Source organism: Pinus tabuliformis, chromosome 2_2, assembly GCF_031772625.1.
Source record: "Pinus tabuliformis cultivar Carrire ecotype Pingquan chromosome 2_2, CPIR1, whole genome shotgun sequence".
Taxonomy (NCBI): Eukaryota; Viridiplantae; Streptophyta; class Pinopsida; order Pinales; family Pinaceae; genus Pinus; species Pinus tabuliformis.
The window spans coordinates 452,656,157-452,680,065 of NC_142300.1; the positions used below are offsets into that span (position 1 = coordinate 452,656,157).

General features: G+C 39.4%; 1 protein-coding gene across 1 annotated transcript in view; it reads left to right on the plus strand.

Annotated features, from left to right (window-relative positions):
* Positions 1-4,187: 4,187 nt before the first annotated feature.
* The window catches only part of LOC149193207 (protein DMR6-LIKE OXYGENASE 1-like), a 63,315-nt gene continuing 43,593 nt past the window's right edge, over positions 4,188-23,909 (plus strand). Inside the window, exons 1-2 of the mRNA XM_089404807.1 lie at positions 4,188-4,804; positions 5,018-5,342. Coding sequence (XP_089260933.1) covers positions 4,203-4,804; positions 5,018-5,342 — 927 coding nt within the window. The 5' untranslated portion in view covers positions 4,188-4,202. The remainder of the gene's footprint in view (positions 4,805-5,017; positions 5,343-23,909) is intronic.

The following is a 23,909-nucleotide window of genomic DNA, read 5'->3' on the forward strand; positions in this document are numbered from 1 at the left end:
AAATTCTAATAATTATTTGTTTCATTTATAGGAATTGTTGGATCTGGGAGTAGGCTTTCTTAAAAAATGATGACCTCTTCTTCCTTTCTGCTTCTTTCCTTGGACAACGGAGACACTAGGTTCTCCCTCTTCATACTTGGGAATTCTTCCTCTGGAAATCATTGTGTCCTCTTCTTGACTACACTTTCCCAGGAGATCATAAAATGTGGGAAACTTATCATTGTTGTTGATGGTAGTAATAAAAGTCTCCCAAGTAGGAGAAAGACCTCCAAGCGTAATCAACACCAACTCTTTGTCCAATACAATTTCACTAGTAGTTGACAATTGATCTTTGATTTTTGATATCCTCAAGAAGTTGATGGAAGAACGGATCATTTGTCAAATATTCAATAATTAAAGTTGTTGTTTTTAGTGAGAGATTTATGGAGAAATTAGTGGAATGACAGGTGAGAGAGTTATGGATGATTGTTGAGAGAATTATGGAGTGATTTGTGAAGTTATTGATTGATAAATTTGTGGAGTTGGCAAAATCCCAATACCTCTCCTCATGTATAAATATATCCTTATGTTAATAAAATAAGATTGAGTTGGTGTGTGAGAGCTATGCATTATTGTTGAATGTTTTATGCTCTGTAATTTAGTTTTTATTGTGTCGTTTCATCTTTCATTTGGTATCAAAGCCATTGCCCAGAACCAAAGATCTGAGAATTTGTAAAGATGTGGAATATTTTGAAGGTCTTGTGAAAGCTGGGAGCATAGTTTGAAATTTGTGAAATGTTGTGAATGCATTCGAGACCGTTGATAGTCTTGGAGCCACATGTAATTATTGTTGGTAAAAAAATTATTTTATCTGCAATTTTTTTTTTCACTGACCAAATTGTAAAGAATCGTTGCATTTACAGACACATTTTTTTCTGCACTAACTATATTGCTTATGTGTAACTCTCTCCTTCAACTACATTAGGAAGGATCTGCTACCTTCTGTCTGAGAAGCCGCCAGAGAAGCTAGCTAAGCCCGAAAAGCAAGAGAAGAAGTATAGTATCCGAGTAGCCTAGCCCAGCCGAGTAGCCTAGTCCGAGTATCCAAGCCCAGCCAACTTACCTCCATGATTATGACCCCGCATCAACCCCCTTCAAAGGCCATTTCCGTGTCGGGACTTCTCGTATTTCATTTCCGCTCCCATAGGAATGAATACTATAATTCGCATCGCGAACAGGCATAAAAACAGCAATAGGAAAAATTCCGTCCCGACACGGAAATGGCCTTTGAAGGGGGTTGATGCGGGGTCATAATCATGGGGGTAAGTTGGCTGGGCTTGGATACTCGGACTAGGCTACTCGGATACTATACTTCTTCTCTTGCTTTTCGGGCTTAGCTAGCTTCTCGGGCGGCTTCTCAGACAGAAGGTAGCAGATCCTTCCTAATGTAGTTGAAGGAGAGAGTTACACATAAGCAATATAGTTAGTGCAGAAAAAAATGTGTCTGTAAATGCAACGATTCTTTACAATTTGGTCAGTGAAAAAAAAAATTTGCAGATAAAATAATTTTTTTTACCAACAATAATTACATGTGGCTCCAAGACTATCAACGGTGGCTGCACCTCTCGAATGCATTCACAACATTTCACAAATTTCAAACTATGCTCCCAGCTTTCACAAGACCTTCAAAATATTCCACATCTTTACAAATTCTCAGATCTTTGGTTCTGGGCAATGGCTTTGATACCAAATGAAAGATGAAACGACACAATAAAAACTAAATTACAGAGCATAAAACATTCAACAATAATGCATAGCTCTCACACACCAACTCAATCTTATTTTATTAACATAAGGATATATTTATACATGAGGAGAGGTATTGGGATTTTGCCAACTCCACAAATTTATCAATCAATAACTTCACAAATCACTCCATAATTCTCTCAACAATCATCCATAAATCTCTCACCTGTCATTCCACTAATTTCTCCATAAATCTCTCACTAAAAACAACAACTTTAATTATTGAATATTTGACAAATGATCCGTTATTCCATCAACTTCTTGAGGATATCAAAAATCAAAGATCAATTGTCAACTACTAGTGAAATTGTATTGGACAAAGAGTTGGTGTTGATTACGCTTGGAGGTCTTTCTCCTACTTGGAAGACTTTTATTACTACCATCAACAACAATGATAAGTTTCCCACATTTTATGATCTCCTGGGAAAGTGCAGTCAAGAAGAGGACATAATGATTTCCAGAGGAAGAATTCCCAAGTATGAAGAGGGAGAACCTAGTGTCTCCGTTGTCCAAGGAAAGAAGCAGAAAGGAAGAAGAGGTCATCATTTTTTAAGAAAGTCTGCTCCCAGATCCAACAATTCCTATAAATGAAACAAATAATTATTAGAAGTTCAATATTACAACTACCATAAGCATGAGCAATATGCCTGTGACTGTCTTGAAAATAGAAGAGCACCAAGATGCAACTTCAACAATCATAGCAACAACTTAAGATCTCATTATAGAATATGAAGAGAAGCTCTTGTTGTTCGTAAAGAAAGCTACCGTTCTTCTAAGACTTCAAGGAAACATGCAGCTGAGACACAATCATAAGACTTTCTTGTTTCCGCTCTTTCTAGTTCCTCTCCTGCAGATTCTTGTGATAGATGGTTGGTTGATAGTGGTGCTTCAAGGAACTTTACCAATTATAAAGAAGTTCTCTCAAATTTGGTTGAGAGGGAGATGAATCTGAAAATCATACTTGGAGATAACTCTACATATGCTATAAAGGGATATGGTTCTATTTATTTTATTTGGATGAAGGTAAAACTATATCTTTTCAGGAATTTTTGTATCTAGTCTAAAAAAGAATCTTGTATCTATATTTGTTTTAAAAGATAAAGGAATGAAAGTTGATTTCATAAATGGAAAAGTTCTCACTTGGCCAATGAGATCTAGCATGAGAGATGTCCTCACTCTGGGATTGAGATTTAAAGGTTTCTCTAAAGTCAGTGGAAGACCAATGTATACGCTGATTCATGACAAAAATCATTAACACGAACTTTGGCACCGAAGGTTTGCTCATCTACACTATAAAGCATTGCCGCGTGTGAGAACGATGGTTTCTGAAATTCCAAAGATTAAATTGGATCATGATGGAGTTTTCCAAGGGTGTGCAAGTGGAAAGCATGTAAAGGGACCATTCCCTTAAAGCAAAAGCAAAATTAGTCAGGTACTTCATCTTGTACATTCTGATTTATGTGAACCTATGCCTATAACTTCTCTTGGTGGCTACTTGTATTATATGATCTTTGTGGATGATTTTTCTTGCAGAACTTGGATTTTATTTTTGAAAAGCAAAAGTCAAGCATTTAACATTTTCAAAAAATTTAAACCTCTAGTAGAAAAACAAACTAGAAAGTAGATCAAAATCTTCATATCGAACAATGGAGGAGAGTTCACTTCAAATAATTTCATTGAAATCTGCAAAGAAACTGGAATCAAGAAAAAAACCACCATACCATATAACCCAAAACAAAATAGTGTAGTCGAAAGAAAGAACAAAACCATCATGAAAGCAGTGACAACTATGTTGCATGATCATAAGTTATCGAACAAATCTCTTGCCAGTGGGGCAATTATGGTTTTTTACTGTCAATGTTACTTGCAAATTTTGGAATCTTTAGCCAAAATAGGGCAATTACGGTTTTTCTAAAATATGTGATTGACAAAAGGCAGGTCAGATCACACTCATATCATAAAAGAATCACTTGTTTTTTTTCCCTAATAAAATTAAAAATGAAAATTACATATTTATTTTAATGAAATAAAAAAATACAAATAAGTAATGTCATTGTAACTATTCATAACAAAAATAACAATCCATAACCAGAAAACATAATCAAACCAAAAAAAATCCAAGATCCCATAGTTATAATAATGAAGCTAGTATCCCTATACAATGATGCTAGTTGGGTCACGATAATCACACGAAGACACTTGGTTATTTGCCACCTACTTTGTATCCAACTTTGCAATTAATATATATTGATAATCAATACAACGGAGACACTTGGTTATTTGCCACCTACTTTGTATCCAACTTTGCAATTAATATATGTTTATAATCAATTCAGATTGTCCAGAATCGATGAACCACACACATCACCAAACAATGTTAATATATATTGATAATCAATTCAGATTGTCCAGATTCAATGAACCACACACATCACCAACCACTGTCGTTCAATTGCCCACTTTGGCCGAAGATTTCGTATGAAAATTTGCAAGCAGCATTGAGACTAATATTCAGCAGAGCAGGAGAGTTTAGCAAAATGGGATTCGAGAGTTTAGAAATCGATCCAGCCTTCATCGTCTTGCCAGAGAACCGCCCAAAAACCAAACACTGCGACTTCACTGGTGATCAAATCCCTCTTATAGATCTCTCTCCTCTCAATCCCACATGGACTGAGACAAACTTGGACTCCCTCGTCACCCAAATACGCGCAGCTTGCAGAGACTGGGGATTCTTTCAAGTCATCAACCATGGAGTCCCCCCCGACCTCCTGCAAACACTCCAGTCCGAAGCAGCAAAATTCTTCTCCCTACCCTTGCAAGAAAAGTCCAAAGTGAGAAGAAACTTTGATAATCCATTCGGCTACTACGACACAGAGCTCACAAAGAACGTCAGGGACTGGAAAGAGGTCTTCGATTTCACATGCCGAGGCATAACTTATCTTCCTGCAAGTTCTGATCTCGACTCGCACGAGACAATAGCACTGACTAATCAATGGCCGGAAGACCCACCTCGCCTAAGGTCTTACTTAACTAGGAAAAATCCATCTCAATTCCGAAGCTGTTTTGCACCAAGAACTATCAAATCCTTCGGAGAGTCAATAATCTCAACAAATAGTCTTTAAAGTTGTTGCGATCGGTATTTCGAGGGATTTGGGCACAATTACATTAGATTGAATCGTAACACCAAAGTTTTCATAATTATTGAATAGTTTGCAATGACTTGTGGATACAGGGAGGCCTGTGAGAAATATGCAGATGCCGTGGAGAAATTGTCATTCAGATTGCTGGAACTCATATCTCTGAGCCTAGGGTTGCCAGCTGAGTATTTCAATTCAAAGTTTGAGGACCACACTTCGTTTCTGAGGTTGAATCATTATCCGCCATGCCCTGTGCCAGAGCTGGCTCTCGGGGTTAGTCGTCATAAGGACGTGGGGGGTCTCACTGTGCTGGCTCAGGATGAGGTTGGAGGACTGCAAGTCAGGCGAAAAGATGGAGAATGGATTGGAGTGAAGCCTGTTCCCAATTCTTTCGTCATCAACGTGGGGGATTGCATGCAGGTGAGCAATTTTTGTTTTTTTCACTCATCCTGAAGCACATAATGAAGCTTGTTGTATTTGCGAAATATTATAGAGCCTAGTAGGATTCACACCATGAATAAAACAGAGTGTGGTCATATTCAATGTCCTAAACCATAAGCAGGGTAATGTCATAGGAATTATGGAACTTGAACCTTTAGGTTCAAAATTCGGTCAGCCTTGAAAAAATAATTCAGGTTCGTTCACGTTAGCACTTCAAAAATAAGCGTCAATAAATTAGAAGCCCGGCCGAATTCGAACCCCAAAGACGAATTCGAAGTCAACTTTTTTAAGGCTTCGTCGGGAAAGTTGCTGGCTTGCTTTTAGGTATTCAATAATTAGAGAAAAAAATGTCAGCTCTAAACCAATGATCTATCTACCCGGCGCATGATGCATTCCCTTTCTGCTTTGAGCACGATTAACTCCGCCGGTAAGTTCACTTGGCCACCCAGTTCAAACTCCACTCTATCGCACTGTTCAGCTCACAAATCCGTCTTAGGGCTTTGGAATCTTAGTGGTCTACAAAGAATCACCGTGGCCGCGAATTTGCTTTTTGGAGATGACATCGAGATTATGCACCTGCACCGGTACCAATTTATGAATATTCCAATTTCAGAAGTACTAAGGCGCACCAAGCCTTGAGATTTACCCGCTTTTAGGGGGCCACATTCGGAAATAGTGACCATAACTAGTGCACTTTATGTTATATTTCATTTTGAAAGTTTATATTACTAAATTTAATGGTAAATTTCATCTGAACATTATCTGCAAATTCTAATTCAAATGGAACCTAATTATCGTAGACCTCAAACCGTGTAATATAATATTCATGGATAACATTCCTAATTGTCAGTATAAACTAGTGTGTATCTAATCAAGGAGATTTGAATATGGCATTTCCTGGTGCAAAAGAAACCAAATACTCAACAATGTTGACAATGACCAATTGAGTTAACTCCTTGGGATACACAATATATATAAAACTTACTGAAAACCAAAATAGGACCAAAATATAGAGAAACAGAGGATTAATTCAGAGTCTAAGATTGTTAGAAAGATTTAAGCCCCAGGCAACCTTGTGTACTGCAAATAGTCCCTAACATCTGAGCATTTACAGTCCACAGGGCATAGGATTTTTCACATTGAATTTTTCAGTCCCCTGCCCTGCCACTTCTGTCTAGATTCACTGCTTAGCCTACCCGATCATTTGAATTTCCTCCCCATGTTAGCGAGATGGGCCAACCAATTGTCGACTGGGACTTATAAAAATTTGGGAAAAACTTGCCAACTCTTCCTTAACAGAATGGCAGTTTCTTTTCTTGTTTGGATTATAAATACTTAGAGAGGGTCCCATTAAGGCTCTCATTGGACTCGCCAATGACTGTGTAAAACTTGGCAAGTACTTGCAGCTTTGAGGCATTTGGTATGGGCATTGGACACTCATCTCCCTGATCTGTTAGATAGTGGATTGCTGAAATCACAGTTTGCATTGTTCAAATCGTAATTATATTTGGGTAGATTTAGACTTTCGGAATTCGTCCAAGATTGCAGTTTTGTATCGAACTGAAAAATCCAATCAAATTTAATCGCGCAATGGAAAAAAAAACCACCAAAATAATAAGGTGATAGGATGGCCGGTATCCCACATTCGACCTTGATGCAAGCAATTCAAATTCCCCGGCAGCAAGTTTGACTTGTCAATGAGACAGTTCAGCTTCTTTTCTGTCCAAGCCAAGATTGTTTCGTGAGTACTTGGCAACTTGGGCTGACTTTTGTAACAAGGGCTGGAACCTGATGTTCTAGGAGTTCCACCATACGGTTAAGTCTTAGCCGTACATTGTTAGTCTTAGTCTGCAAACAGATTGACAGCAGTCAAAGGATGTATTAAAGCCTTTTAAATATAGAACTTGAAATTTAGCTAAGGAGGGCCTAACTTTGAAAATTACATTGGTACAGGTTTTTAAAATGTGATACAAAATCTCCAGTTTTAGAAGTGTCATGCAGAATTGGAAAGTGATAGACCAGAGCCTGGTATTGCTTACTACATCTACAACACAATTTAGCTTTTCATAGAAGAGGAGGTCAATAGCTTGAACTTTTTTACTATTAGAAACACAGTTCAGTGGGATTAAAAAGAAGAAAAAGGAAAAAAAAGGAGGTCTGGGGCTTCGTGGGGAAGAAAGAAGTAAGTAGTAAAGTACGGTTGAATTTTCGTAGCTATGGCCGGTCTTCATAATTGTTATTTTAGCCCTCCAAAAAATGTAATAATATATTCAAGACATGTTCTTCATGTCAGATTCAAAAAGAGGGAAATTTGAATTTTCAACTTATGTATTGCTGCCTCCAAAAGTAAGGTCGGCTTCAAGTCGGCCCAGCCCTAGAGATGTGTCTATTCGGGCTCCTTTGATATCTAAATAAAGGCCATTCAGCCTCCTCCGTTGAGCACAACTTGGATCATCCTTTGTTCAGGCATTCGGATCACTCTTACACTTCTGTTCAAGCAAAGGAAGAAGGAATGTAGCAAGATGAATTTGTGGGCAGACAATCTATCTCCTGGACAGACTGAGATTGTGCGCAGATCATAGTTCTGAGCAGACTAATTTCTTGAGACAGTCGGAAGGCTGAATTCTGAGCCGACATTATCTTGTAGGAGACCAAATCTGGGCAGAACGGATCTCTTCTGAGCAGACCTAAATTTGTGAGCTACTTATCTCTGTTTGACCTGGATTGTCTATGGTCAGTTTGACCTTGTTTTTGGCTGAAAAGATTAGGTGTATCTATTGTTAAACTGAATAATTTCTCTAAGGAAAAGGTTGCTGGGTTTTCCCCATGTGGGTTTTCCCAGGGTAAAATGCTTGTGTTTCTTGTCTGGCTGTCTCTTTGTGATCCTACAGTCAATTTTTTTTCTACCGTTGAAGATCTTCTGTATGCTGATTGTGAATTCAAGAGGATTTAAAGTAAAAATCATTAGAAGTAATTATCAGCTATAAGACCTATGAAAAATCAACAGTTAGACCTTAGTTTGCCAACAGATTGACAGAAGTCAAGGATGTATTAAAGCTTTTTAAATATAGAACTTGAAATTTAGCGAAGGAGGGCCTAACTTTGAAAATGACATTGGTACATCGTTTTAAAATGTGATACAAAATCTCCATTTTTAGAAGCGTCATGCAGAATTGGAAAGTGATAGACCAGAGCTTGGAATTGCTTACTGCAGCTACAACACAATTTAGCTTTTCATAGAAGAGGAGGTCAATAGCTTCAACTTTTTTACTATCAGAAACACAGTTCAGTGGGATTAAAAAGAAGGAAACAAAAAAGAGGAGCCACCAACACTATGAAGAACAAGTTATGGAATGAAAATCCACAAAGGACAAAACCAATGACTGTAGTTCCATAGAGGAAATGATTGTTAATCCATAGGGCGAAGGTTGCAAAGAGTATATTCATAAGAGATGTGATAGTGTTTTTAGAGGACAAAGCATTATCGGAGAAGTCATTTGAGAATATGAAAAACTACGTTTCTCACCTAAAGGTAAAAGTCCTAATCCTGGCGTGAAAGCGAATGAGCAACTATCAGGCAAGCCACCCATTGTCACTTGAGTGGCCTTGTCTCTTGCTTTAAGGGTAAGGAAGGGGCTTCCTATCCTAAGGAATGTTTTCCTATAAGCCAATCTAGCTAGGTTGAGTGGTAAGAAGGGTAAGTTCGTCTAGCTGGACTTGGGCTAAGACAACTTGGTATGCAAAAGAAGGATTATCTTGAGTGAGTACTAAAGATGTTCAATTAAGATCAATAACCATTCAATGTAATCCTTTGAAACTGGAAATGCTCTTTATTCAATAAAATATTCAAATGCTTATATATCAAATAATGCTTATTGTATTTGCAAAGAGTAAGAAGTTGTCATTTACAATTCTCTTTATTCAATAAAATATTCAAATGCTCATATATCAAATAATGCTTATTGTATTTGCAAAGAGTAAAGAGTTGTCATTTACAATCAAATGCAAAGGGAAAGGTTATTTCATGCATATCACAAGGATTGTATCAACAATGTAGATCAATGTTATTGGAATTGAACTAGAGTTGCTGAAACCAATTGGTACGATCAATTTTGAGGCAAAACCTATGCAATTGGCAGCCCTAAACTGCCCTTTTTTCACCGAACCATCCTATTTCATACAACATTGTTGTGACACCCCTGGTATGCTTTCCCCCTGATTTTTGTAATGTAATGATACTTGATATTATAAAAGAGTATATTTTATGTAATGGCCTAAAGTGTGGGACCATAGATCCATGATCTAAGAGGGAAGAGGAAAGATAAACCCAGGTGGGGTTAGCTGACACCTTTAATTAATTTTATGGTGCAAATAATAAGAAAAAGAAGAGGAAGAGTCCAAGAGGAACATGGAGAGACACCTGAGGAAATGATAAAAAGGCAAATGCACATCAATGTGGGGGTTGGACCACTTCTTGGTGAAACTCATGAGTAAAGTTGGAAAGAGCTATGAGCTGAGGGAATGGGATTCCCTAAAAGAGGAAATTGTGACTAGGAGTGCAAGAGGATCAAGAGGAAATGGGAATGAGTTCTTGCCAAGGGCTGGTTGAGAAACCACTCAAGGTGCTGGCTAGGGTTGATAAACCACATGCAAATGGGTGTTTGTTGAGAGAGAGTTGATAAACCACCCAATGTTGTGAAATCTGTTGTGCTTGACTAGTTGGTAAACCACCCAATGTTCTATGTATTTTCTATCCTTTGTGGACTGATGATGGCTTCATGCTAAATACACTGAAAAGAATTTCCCCTTAGATTGTGGCTTTGGCTTGGGGTGTTGAAATTGTAACTATGGTTGGTCTTCATAATGTATAATTTGGCATTGATGTATTTATGTAAGCATGTTTTTCATGTTAGAATAAAAAAATATTATTTTAGTCAAAAAGGAAAATTATTTTTGTCCTGACCCATTTGGACATTTAAAGGAAAAGAAAAAATAAATTTTGTGTCTTTTGGTCAAATTCCAATTGCCATGTCGGCCCTCTACATGACAAGTCGGCTCAGCCTTTAGAGGCACCTTTTCGGACATGGAAACTACTATATATTGGCATTATTACTCCATTACTCATTTGAATCATTTGTTCAAAGGAGAAATTGTGAGCTACCTAATGTTGGAATTTCTAAGTTTAACTGTTAGAAACCCTTCATGTACTTTTCTGATTTATTTCAGAATTTCTGCCTACTTGTGTCCTAATTAATTAACAAGTTATTTACCATGTAAATACTGTAAATAAATACAAGTACATGCTCAACACATTACAGATCATCAACTAAATGAAACAAAACAAGCACACAAGTGACACTGTTGTTTTTGGACCAATGTCCCTGGGAAAACCCAATGCGGGAAAACCGGTGCAGCTATCTGAGGGTTTGTATTATTAAGCAGCTTAAGAATACAATCTGGGTGCCAAAATCGACTCACCCAACAGAGAATAGTCTCGGCAGTAGTACCTCTCAGTCGGAGATAGATGTTCTGGCTGAAACCCCAGATAAACACTCCGATAGTTCCTAGCTCTAATCTGCCCCACGAAAATGCTAGCGTTAGCCTCTAAGGACTGTGTCAACCCTTTCTGGCCCAACGTCTGCCCAGCGTCACCCTAACTTGCACTGCGTCAGCCTCTGGAGGCACTGCGTCAGCCTTTGGAGGTACCGCGTTAGCCCTTAGAGCCTCTACGTCACCCACGCTGGCTCTCTGAGGCACTGCGCAACTCCTGGTTACCTTTGCATGAGCCTTGGTTGGCTATGCCTGAACCTTTGGCTGGCTTTGCGTCCCTCTCTCCTGACTTTTGCGCTGGTCCTCCCGGAACTATCTATGCCTCTTTGCTTCTGTATTCACTACCCATCAACTGCAATTCTGATCACTCTTTCGACTTCCTCAGCAAACCCTGCCCCAGAAAATCGAAATCTTGATCAACTCGGTGTATTCTCCAAGTGACCCTCAAGCCTCCTCTTATACTTTTCTCGTTGACAATTCAATGGTCAAGATTAAGTCTCCAATCAACGGCTAAGATTGAGTCTGGCTTGATCCATGACTTTTGGACCCTTCTAACACAGTTTTATATTAATTCACATTAATATTTTATTTTCTCTAAGTTTAGACTTAGGGACTCCATTAAAAATATTAATTATTTTAATATCTCCCATATTGTTTAGAATCTGCCCAAACCATTTCTGGGTATTGGAGATCTCATGTGCTTTAGCATCTCCACCAATTTTCATGGCTAGAGCACATCCGATGTTATCCCAAATCATCACTCCCTCCTAGCGAGGACTGTGCTCTAGTAATACTCCTCACTGAGTATCACCATGATCATCCGCATCGGTCCTGGCGTTGATGCTAGGCCTGCTGCCCAACATCCTCTGCACTGTTTCATCATGTACTGCTACCCATGGCCCTGCCACTGCCACTGCCACTGCTCTATCTGTACGACAACCCCTCATCATGCTGCCCATAGCATTGCCACCGCTAACTGCTGCATTGCAACTCAGTTACTGAGAAGTAAGTAACTGATCTCCCAACTTTGACATCTCCGTCAGGGTAAAGACACCCACGAAGCTAAAACTCCCTCTGTTGTTGACAAGTGCTCCCTCTCTGACCTTTGCGTTGCTGCAACCACTCCATGCATCTCGCACTGCTGCCTCACGCTGTCCTAGGAATCCTACATTGTAGCTCTCTTTGTCGCTCCATCCTCATCCGTCTCTACTAACATCCGCCAGCACTGCTACTCCTCTTTGGGGCTCCCGTAGCCAGGTATAATCCGAGAGGTTGGGTACCTCAAGGATCCTGCCCCTCATCGCTTGTAGTCCGTCTGACTACAGCTCGATGTCTCCCCGCTTCCGCTCAAGTGGCATGTGAGCACTCATGGCACAATCATCATCTGTCTCCACTTCCTTCTCCGCCCTTGTTGGCGCTGCCTCTCCTTTGCTCTTCTTCCTCGAACATTGGCTCTCATAGTGACCCAGTTTCCCATAGTTGAAGCATTTGACCTTGGAGAGGTCCTTCTTCCGTTTCTCCTGCTTTCCCTCAGATGCTAGGGCAGCATCCTCCTCTTTCTCCTTGATTCTGATCCCCTTGCCGCTACTTCCCGCCTTGCTTAGCTTTCTGATCTCTTCTTGGCGAAGAGACACCCACATTTCCTCCCAATCTGGAAGGGTCGCCCTGCCCATTATGCTCTGGACAAACACCTCCCAGTGTTCGGAGACTACGTTCAGGGTTGTTCTCACCATCAATTCTTGATCCAGCGTGGCCCCTATGGAAGTCAGTTGATCCTAGATCTCCTTTAATCGACCGAGGAAGATGTTGATCTGTTCCCCTTTTTGCATCTGGTATGACCATAGCTGATTTTCAAGTAGCATCCTTCTCTGCACAGAAGTATGTTGGTACAATTTCTTTAGGGCCTCCCACATCTCATTTGTCGTGTCCTTTTCGGCAATATGTGGTACTACATGGTCCTTGACCCCGTCAAGGATGATGCTCTTGGCCCTCGCCATTGCCTCCTCGTACTTGCCGTTCTCAGCTGGGTCAACTAGGATCGCTATCGTCCTCGAGGCGAAGTGTTTGACATAATTCTTGTCTAGAACGGACAAGATTCTGACCTTCCAGACTACGAAGTTTGAGGCTCCGTCTAGTCTGTTTTGGTCTCTTACCCCGTTCACTGCCATCTCGCTGCTCCTCTACTTCCCTTTTGGAAGTTCTCGGTGTGACTCCCTCTGAGCCTCGATTTCCCTCCTGGAAACCCCTCTGCCAATGTCGAGATGCCCCCACTCCGATCCTTAGTGCAGCTGCACCACTGATCTAGATTTCTTGGCTGGAAATCCTCGGCAGCAACTCCCTCCTCCTTGGTCTTGCCCTGTTATGTATTATTCTGACTACAGTACCCCACCAACTTCACTCTGCAACTTACCCACAGCCTCCCAAGCCCCAACAAACTGAAGGTTAGAGCTTCTAGGCTCTGCGCAATCTTGACACCAACAAAATCCGCACCTCCTGGCCATGGGCATCAATCCTTCCTGACTGAGAAATATGACTGGGCACTGCATAGGTTGAGTCTGCTCCCCTCTGCCATTGCACTGATCCTTTTCCCGACTCAAACTTGATGATGCAGGCACTGCGTCACCCCTTCCTTGTTGCTTCTCTGCTAGGAACAACTTCTGTCACTCGGGACAACTGTTTTCTGCTGTTGCTACTCTACTCAACTAATGTCCTTAGTTCTCTTGTGATCTACGACCACGCTCTGATACCATGTTGGAATTTCTAAGTCTAACTGTTAGAAACCCTTCATGTACTTTTCTGATTTATTTCTGCCTACTTGTCCTGATTAATTAGCAAGTTATTTACCATGTAAATACTGAAAATAAATACAAGTACATGCTCAACACATTACAGATCATCAACTAAAGGAAACAAAACAAGCACACAAGTGACATCGTTTTTTTTGGACGAATGTCCTCGGAAAAACCCAATGCAGGAAAACTGGTGCAACGATCTAAGGGTTTGTATTATTAAGCAGTTTCAAAATACAATCTGGGTGCCAAAATCGGCTCACCCAACAGAGAATAATCTCGGCAGTAGTACCTCTCAGTCGGAGACAGATGTTTCGGTTGAAACCCCGGATAAACACTCCGATAGTTCCCAGCTCCAAACTGCCCCACGAAAACCCCAACGTCAGTCTCTAAGGATTGCGTCAAGCCTTTCTGGCCTAGCGTCTGCCCAGCATCACCCTAGCTCGCCCTGTGTCAGCCTCTGGAGGCACCGCGTCAGCCCTTAGAGCCTCTGCGTCACCCACGCTAGCTCTCTGTGGCACTGCGTAGCTCCTGGCTGCCTCTGCATGAGCCTTGGTTGGCTCTGCGTGAACCTCTAGTTGGCTCTGCGTCCCTCTCTCCTGCCTTCTGCGCTGATCCTCCTGGAACTATCTCTGCCTCTCTGCTTCTGTATTCACTGCCCCTCAGTTGCAACTTTGATCACTCTTTTGACTTCCTCAATAAACCTTGCCCTAGAAAATCGAAATCTTGATCAACTCGGTGTATTCTCCAAGTGACCCTCAAGCCTCCTCTTATACTTTTCTCGTTAACGATTCAACGGTCGAGATTAAGTCCCTAATCAATGACTAAGATTAACTCTGGCTTGATCCATGACTTTTGGACCCTTCTAACACGGGTTTATATTAATTCACATTAATATTTTATTTTCCCTAAGTTTAGACTTAGGGACTCCATTAAAAATATTAATTATTTTAATATCTCCCATACTGTTTAGAATCTACCCAAACTATTTATGGGTATTGGAGATCTCATGTGCTTTAGCCTCTCGACCAATTTTCGCGGCTAGAGCACATTCGATGCTATCCCAAATCATCACCTAAATCACTATTCTTCAAAACATAGTGAGCTTCCTAAGGCATATACTTTTGTGGTATTTGAACTTTTCGTGGCACATATACTTCTATGGTATAAGAGCTTTCTATGGCACATATACTCCTGTGGTATCTGAGCTTTTTGTGGCACTATACTTCTGTTGAAAGACTTGAGATACTATTTCTTCTGTGGGTAGGCGAGTTTCCGAGGCACTCTATCTTTGTGGGACATGGCATCTAAGGATAGGCATGTGGCCTATCGAGATTAGACTTGTTGAATATCTTGTGGACAGAGTTGTGGTAGAGTTTGGGCTATTACTGGAGGGCTAACTTGGAATTTGGGAAATTTGTTGTCTAATGGTCAATTTGACTTGGATATCTCTCTCTTTGACTATGACTCTATGAGGAAAGGATTGGTGGGTTTTCCCCTTATGGGTTTTTCCCTAGCCGCTAGCCTAATTTATGGTGTCTCTTGTGCACCGTGATCTTTATTTTCTTATACTTGAATGGTTAATTGATAATTGCATGATGAATAATTAAAGAAAAGCTAAAAGGAAACAATAATATCTTCATAAGTAATTATCGAGATAAAAAATTCTGGCTTGTACTCGAATTTCAACATGGTATCAGAGCTAGTTTTGAAAGAGTAGTCTAGGGTTAGAATTTGAAGTACATGTTGATGGGACAAGTTCTCTATGATTTATCTTTGTGACATGTTCTTGCACCCAAATCTGTTTCAATATTTGTAACATTTATTTGAGGTATGTATTCGAGCCGAGGAGCAGAAATTTGAGCCTTATTCTCTAAGGTATGAACGAAAAGATCCAAACCTCTCTGATCAAGTCATTAGCCTAATGAAGCAGTCCAAATTACATCTTTGTGATTCATATAAGAAAATTTTATGGCATGATCTAAATCTATGGCATGATTCGAGTCTCTATCACTTTTGAAGAAGATCAAGACATAAATCAAGTCAAAAATGAAGATGGATCTGCCTCTGTAATTGAAGCTAAGTCTACATAATGGTTCCTGTTTGGAAAGGGCCGAATCCCTGTGGTAGACCAAAATCTAATGATATCAAACTTACCTCTACGGTCAGAATTATCTCTGTAATCAAAGGTCCAGTAATCTGAATTGAAGTTCGACCCTCTGTGAATAATGATCAAGTTCTAACCTATCTATGAAGCAAATCCGAATTATATCCTAGTGTTATTGCCATTACTCTGTGGTATTGATTAGTGCATAGTGATGATCCCATAATTTGGTAAAGTCCATTCATCTTAGATAGTTCAAGTCTCTTCTCTCTATGGGTCAATATCCGAGCATTCAATGAAGAAAATAAATCTGAAGCTATGTTACTATTGCAAAAAATGAAAAAGTTCATCATCTCTATGGTATAGAGAGGAAACAAATCTGAGCTATATTATGTTACAAATCCGAGTTTATGGAAGAGTGACTAGGTGATAGTTTACGATCTGTAATTGCTATCTGAAGTCTGAGGAAAGGTCTGAAGTTTATGTAGAGACCGAGTCTCCTCTTTGTAAGATCTCTGTAGACAATGATCTCTGTAGACAATGTATGTACGATTTCTATGATTCGAGCTCCTTATCCAAGCTCCTTGATGATGAGTAAAGTTCAAAACAATGTTGCAGGAAGCGTCCCCCCCGGTTCTAAGGTCCGATGTGCGTCCCATACAGATTCGTACAAGAAGCGTCCCCGGAAGCGTGCTTCCAAAATTTGGAAGCGTGGTTCTGTCTGTTTTGGACGCTTCCTGGAAATTTCCGAAGCTTTCCTCCGAAGCGTGCTTCCGAATCTCCGAAGCGTGTTTTGTACGACGCTTTGGTCGTACAAAGCGTGGCGCTTTGGAGGGCGAAGCGTACGCTTCCCGTACGGTTCCATATGATTCCGGAAAAGCGCCGCGCGAAGGGAAGAAATGCGATTTTTTTTTTTTTAATTTTAGCTGACTTGGCATAAAGGGGGTGGGTTCACCTTGGGTTAGGGTGAGGTTAGGGGGTGGGTCCATCAGTGCATCTGCTAATCGCATTAGTAGATATATTCACAATTTACTACTTTTGTCATAGATTACTCATTAGAATTGTAGGCTTGTGAATTTGAATTTTGAACCTTTTTGTCTTGGCGGTGACCAAGTGACATATTTTGTAAACATTATTATTTGAATTTTGGACACGACAAATGTTGACAGTTGCTCACTTGCTAGATAAATCATAATATGCTTAAATGTTTTATGTTTTATAATATGCTTAAATGTTTTATGTTCTATAATATGCATAAAAATTTGATGTATGTTTGTAATTGCTAGAATATAGATGGTTGATGTACATACTAGTAACTACAATGGAATCATGGATGCCATATCTATCTTGATTTATGCAAAAATATGCATGTTTTCATGTCTTCTACAACTAATTTGGTATTTGGGATGTTTGTTTTGAGTATAAATGCAAATATATATATATAGCAGACGCTTCCGCAAACGCTTCGCTTCCTAGATATTTGGAAAATGACGCTTCCGCGTCCCTGCTTCGTCCCTGCTTCGTGCAACATTGGTTCAAATATCTATGAAAATATGATGAGATCGAGCCTCTGTAAAAGGATCAATATTCTGAATTCCAAGCTTTTGTGGACATTGGTGTTCAATGTTCGAACTATGGAAGAAATAGTTCGAGCCAAGGTCTGCAGTAGGTTCGAGCCTAAGCATATTTCAAGAATGTGTAGAGCAACTACAACAAGACAAAAGACATCTAACTAAAATTTGAAGGTGATCAAGTAAAGACAAAAGACATTGCAAGGAGTTGACTTAATACCTCTTTGAAGCAACCCAAAGAAATTGTGTTTGCACCGAGCATAAGTAAGGTTAAAATCAATGTTGCGAACATCGGCATCGGGATAAAATCGGCAAGGGTCCGAAAAACCAAAAAATAGTAAAAATCGGGAAAATATTGGTAAAAAATCGACAAACATCGACAAAATTGAGATACCATAAAAATATTTTTAAAAATTGGCAAACATCGGCTAGGCCAAAAAATCGTGATTTCGAGATAAAATCGGGATGTTATCGAGATGTTCGCAACACTGGTTAAAATACAAGAGGTATGTATAATATTTTCTTCTAACTTCTTATAAATTGTAAGTCCATTTCAAAGTTCTCCTGCAATCAACGACTGCTAATTTCACCAAAGGATGATCTCAGTGATCTATGTCAATCATATTGCATGGAATGCTAAGTCTATTAGGAAATAACATGAAGTGTAAGCTAACGATCTTTTGCTCCATTGAAAGATATTGTTGTATTATAAAAGGGTTCGTATCGAAATATTACATAGGAGATCGTGTCCTCTCTTTTGAGGACAAAGGACATAACCAATATGTTAGGTAATGTCCACATAAGTATTTAGATCCTTTCCTTACATATGCAAATTAAGTTTTTGTGGTTAAAGTTAGAACGAAACATCAAGGTTCGTCGATGGCATTTCTAGGGTTTGTAGCTAACATATTAGTATACATGTAGAACTTGCAAACTAGAAGATGGCGGGTCTTGAGGATTTTAAATATTGAAGCATCTAGGGTTTGTAAACCCTAGCAAAAGTTTGAACTAAGAAAACCCTAGGGAAAAAATTGTTAAAATTATGATGGTCTATGTTGTAACAATTACTTATTCCAAAACTTCCTTTTGTTGCAATATTAGTTAAACAATTGTAGATAGAACATAAACCAAATGCATAATTGAAGACAACCAAGAACAAGATAAGACACAAAGAATTTAGGTCCAATAACCAGGGAAAAACCCACAAGGGAAATCCCAACCAAATTCTTCTTCTTTTAGATATCAATTGTTTAGCGAAGATACAAAGTACAATGAGAGATCAAGAGAATGAGGAAGTTCACCCAAATTTGAACATGCTGTAGCATGAAGATCATTAGTAGCAACAACTGATGCAAACACTGAATCAACCTTCAAGTTCTGCTTTTACTCTCCAAGTCTCTCTCTCTCTCACAATCTTCTTCAAGTCTCTCCAACTCTCTCTCTCTCAAGTTTGAATCCTTCATCCACAATGCACAAGTAGTGAGAATGAGATGATATGAGATACATATATAGGAGGAGCAACAAATTTTGGTCATAAAGGAGCAATACACATGCCTTGAGGAGGAGTTACATATGCCATTTAGGAAGGTACACATGCCTTTGTAACTCATGCTATTAAGAAGGTGTAAGAGGAATCTTTTATGACATGCTTTGATTGTGAGTAAGAGAAATATGCCATGTCTTAATGAGTGCACAAGAGAGAGAGAGAGAGTAATGTATGCATTAATGAATGCGTAAGAGAATCTTTTATGACAAGACTTTAATGAGAGTGAAATGTATCTATTGAGAGAGAGAGAGAGAGAGAGAGTTACAATGTGCTATGTGAGACATAGAGGTACGAAGTGATTAAGTGATGAAGTTAAGGTGACTTTAAGTTCCTTTTAATAATAATAATGTCGTAGTATCATAAGGATAATAATAAAGGTAATGATAATATTGATGATTAAGTTAAAATTGAATTATTAAGATTGATTAATGATAAGTTAAGTGATTCTCCAACATTATACTTGATTACCACTTGATGCAAGGTGATTTACTATTTTTGAAAAGTCATGCTTGAGATGCTAGACATGACTTTCTAATTTTAGAAAGGCACTCCAGAATTGTCATAGATGAAATTTTATTCAAGGAAATTCATCCCTGAGCTTCCAATTTTCAAGACTCCCTCTCAGGATTCAACTAGGGAGGAATTTATTTCTGTAACAAAGATCTCTGCTTTCTTTTCTCATCTTTGATCATCTCCACTGTGGAACAATGATGTCACAATCTAATGAAGAAGAATCATCGTAGGGGAGATTCATCAATCACCCTATATCCAATGATCTACCCATCTTGACACAGGCTTGGGGGGATTACCACTTGTCAACATATGATGAGGATCGCGTAAAACCAAGTCTCACGTCTGCTTGGGGGGATTACCACTTGTCAACACATGACAAGGATTGCGCTCAACTAAGCTTTACCATAAGAGTCAAGTGGTAGAACACCCACATCCACAGACTTTGGGGGAATTATCACTTGTCAAGACATGACAAGGATCGCGCACAACCAAGTCTCATCTCTGCTTGGGGGGATTACCACTTGACAAAAATTGCACACAACCAAGTCTCACCTATGCTTGGGAGGATTACCACTTGTCAAGGATCACGCACAACTGGAAAGATGGGTGGTACTCCTAACAAGCCCAACTTGTGGGTAGGATGCATACTGGGGTATACTCTTGGAAAGTCCCAAACTTGATGGTAGGGGGGATTACCACTTGTCAACAACAGACAAGGATCACGCACAATCTATAGTCAAGAGTTCCCTCAACCCTTGGAGCTCTCCTGGCTCCATTCCAAACTTGGGAGCTCAAACAAGAGGGAAGAACATAGCTCAGTGTTCTTAATCATCCATGACCTCGCCCACCAAGAAGGGTCACATCCGTCAGTCCAAGCTGCTCTCTGAATACCAAGAACTTCCCTTTTGGCAAAGGCTTGGTAAGTATGTCATCTATTTGATCATCAGTTGCAATATGGAGTCTTACTCCTCCTCTCAGTACCATATCCTAGATATAGTGATATTTGATCTCAATATGCTTGGACTTGTCATGGATCATGGGATTTTCTACAAGTTGAATCCCACTCTTATTGTCACAGTGTTAGTATATTACAGTTGTATCTAGCACATGCTCAAACAACTCTCCAAAGAGCTTCCTCAGCCATACTACCTCACAACTAGCCATGCTAGCAGTAATGTACTTGACTTCAGCTGTGTTAAAGGCTACAGACTTCAGTTTTCTTCTCATCCAAGATATCATGATAGATTCCAAGCTAAAGCAACATCCAGATGTGTTTTTCTATCAACAGAGTTACCGACCCAATTAACATCATAGTACCCATGTAGTCTCACATCTCCGACAATATATCTCAATCCAAAATTGATGGTCCCATGCAGGTATCTCAACACATGCTTTGTAGCAATCTAGTGTGCATGTGATTGATTAATCATATATTGGCTCACCGTATTGACCGCAAAACATATGTCTGGTGTAGTGTTCACTAAGAACATCAGTGCCCCAATCAGTGGTCGATACTTGAAAGGATAAGCCAAAATAGGTCCCGCAACTTCACCACATAACTTTTTGAAATTCATTTCCATTGGTGTGTTCTTGGACTTGCATTTTGTCGTACCAAATCTTTCCAGAAGCTAGACAACATATTTTCCTTGAAGAAGGAAAATCTCACCAGGTCTCTGCCATACCTCTAGGCCCAAAAAGTAGTGCATCAAATGAAGACCTTTCATTTCAAATTCAAAAGCTAACTCCCTTTTACACTGGAGGATAAGAGGTTCTCCACCAGTTAAGACTAGGTCATCAACATATAATACCAAAATCAAGGGCATACCTTGGACCGTCTTGAATTAGAGATTTGGATCAACATTGCTTTTGGTAAAACCAAGCTTCATCAAGAAGCTATCAATACGGGCATACCGAGCTCTTGGGGCTTACTTCAATCCATAGAGAAATTTCTTTAGTCTACACATGAGTTTTCCTGTCATGCACTTCAAATCCTTGTGGTTGTTCCACAAATACTTCTTCCTTGAGGAAGCCATGCATAAAAGCAGTTTTCACATCCATTTGGTGAAAAGTCCATCCCTAGCTAGCAGCTAGAGCCACAATGGATCAGATGGTAGTATATCGAGCAATAGATGCAAAAATCTCATCATAGTCCACTCCCTCTTTTTGAGAGAAGCCTCTAGTCACAAATCTAGCTTTATATTTTTCAATACTGCCACCCACACTATGTTGGATTTTGTGCAACCATTTGGAAGTCGCAACAGACTTACCTTTGGGTCTTGGAATTACTTCCCATACATCATTATATATGATGGATTCATATTTTTCAACCATTGCATCTTTCCATACTTGATCTTTCACTACTTCTTCAAAAGTGCGGCCTGAATAATGTTGCTCATGGCTATAATGTATCCCTGGGACTCACAAGGTTTCTTGCTTTCTCTGGAGGTTCATGTGGGGGCAACATGTCTATCAACATCTTGTAGAGTGTCACGAAGCCATAATGGCCTCTTTTTAGTAGAAGGATCACTTGGAGGAGGATCTAAGGGCTCCATGAGCTCCATGGGTTCATCAACAAGATCAGGTTTAGGCTCAGGATCTTCTTGAGCATCCAAGGCATCATCCTGACTTTCAACATTAGCAGGAGGAGGAGGAATGTCTCTTGCCTTTCCAAGAGTTGCATCTTCATCAAATGTTACATCCCTGCTAAACTCTATAGTTCTTTGACCAAACACGTATATTTTGTAAGCTTTAGAATATTCACAATAACCAACAAACGTACCTTTCTTACCTGAAGTATCTAGCTTGGTCCTCTTTTTCTTTCGCACATGAAAGTAGATACGGAAACCAAAGATCCCCAAGTACCCAACTTTAGGCTTTTCACTAGTGAAGACTTCTTCAAGTGTCTTGTTCTTTAAGGCTCGGTGTGGAGATCTATTTTGGACATAGACAACAATGCTAGTAGCTTCTCCCCAAAGAAAATTTGGTAGCTTATGATCACGCAACATAGCTTTGATTGCTTCCATGATGGTTTTATTCTTTCTTTCGACCACACCATTTTGTTCTGGGTTATATGGTATGGTGGTCTCTTTCTTGATTCCAGTTTCTTTGCAGATTTCAATGAAATCATTTGAAGTGAACTCTCCTCCGTTGTCGGGAAGATTTTGATCTACTTTCTAGTTTGTTTCCCTACCAGAGCTTTAAAGTCTTTGAAAATGTTAAATGCTCGACTTTTGGTTTTAAAAAAGAAAACCAAGTTTTGCAAAAAACATCATCCACAAAGATCATATAATACAAGTAGCCACCAAGAGAAGTTACAGGCAGAGGTTCACATAAATCAGAAAGTACAAGATAAAGTACCCGACTATTTTTGCTTTTGCTTGAAGGGAATGGTCCCTTTACATGCTTTCCACTTGCACACCCTTGGCAAACTTCATCATGATCCAATCTAATCTATGGCATTTCAAAAACCATCTTTCTCACATGGGGCAATGCTTTATAGTGTAGATGAGAAAACCTTCGATGCCAAAGTTCACATTGAGATTGTTGTTATCAATCAACGCATGCATTGGTCTTCCACTGACTTTATAGAGACCTTCAAATCTCAATCCTGGAGTGAGGGAATCGCTTATGCTAGATCTCATTGGCCAAGTAAGAACTTTTCCATTTATGAAAGAAACTTCTTTCCTTTATCTTCTAAAACAAATACAGATACAAGATTCTTTTTTAGACTAGGTACATACAAAACTTCTTGAAGAGATATAGTTTTACCTTCATCCAAATGAAAAGAAATAGAACCATATTCCTTTATAGGATATGTAGAGTTATTTCCAATTATGATTTTCAGATTTGTCTCCTTCTCAACCAAAATTGAGAGAACTTCTTTATAACCAATAAAGTGCCTTGAAGCACCACTATCAACCAAACATTTATCACAAGAATTTGCGGGAGAGGAACTAGAAAGAGCGGAAACAAGAAAGTCCTCTGATTGTGTCTCAGTTGCATGTTTCCTTCTTGGAAGAACGGTAGCTTTCTTTACGAACAACAAGAGCTTCTCTTCTTCTTCTATAATGAGATCTGAAGTTGTTGCTATGATTGTTGAAGTTGGATCTTGGTGCTCTTCTGTTTTCAAGACAATCACAGGCATAGTTGCCATGCTTATGGTAGTTGTAATATTGAACCTCTGATAAGTCTTTGTTTCATTTATAGGAATTGTTGGATCTGGGAGGGGAGCATACTTTCTTGAAAAATGATGACCTCTTCTTCCTTTCTGCTTCTTGCCTTGGAAATTCTCCCTCTTCATGCTTGGGAATTCTTCCTCTGGAAATCATTCTGCCCTCTTCTTGATTGCACTTTCCCAGGAGCTCATCAAATGTGGGAAACTCATCATTGTTGCTGATGGTAGTAATAAAAGTCTCCCAAGTAGGAGAAAGGCCTCCAAGTGTAATCAACACCAACTCTTTATCCGATACAATT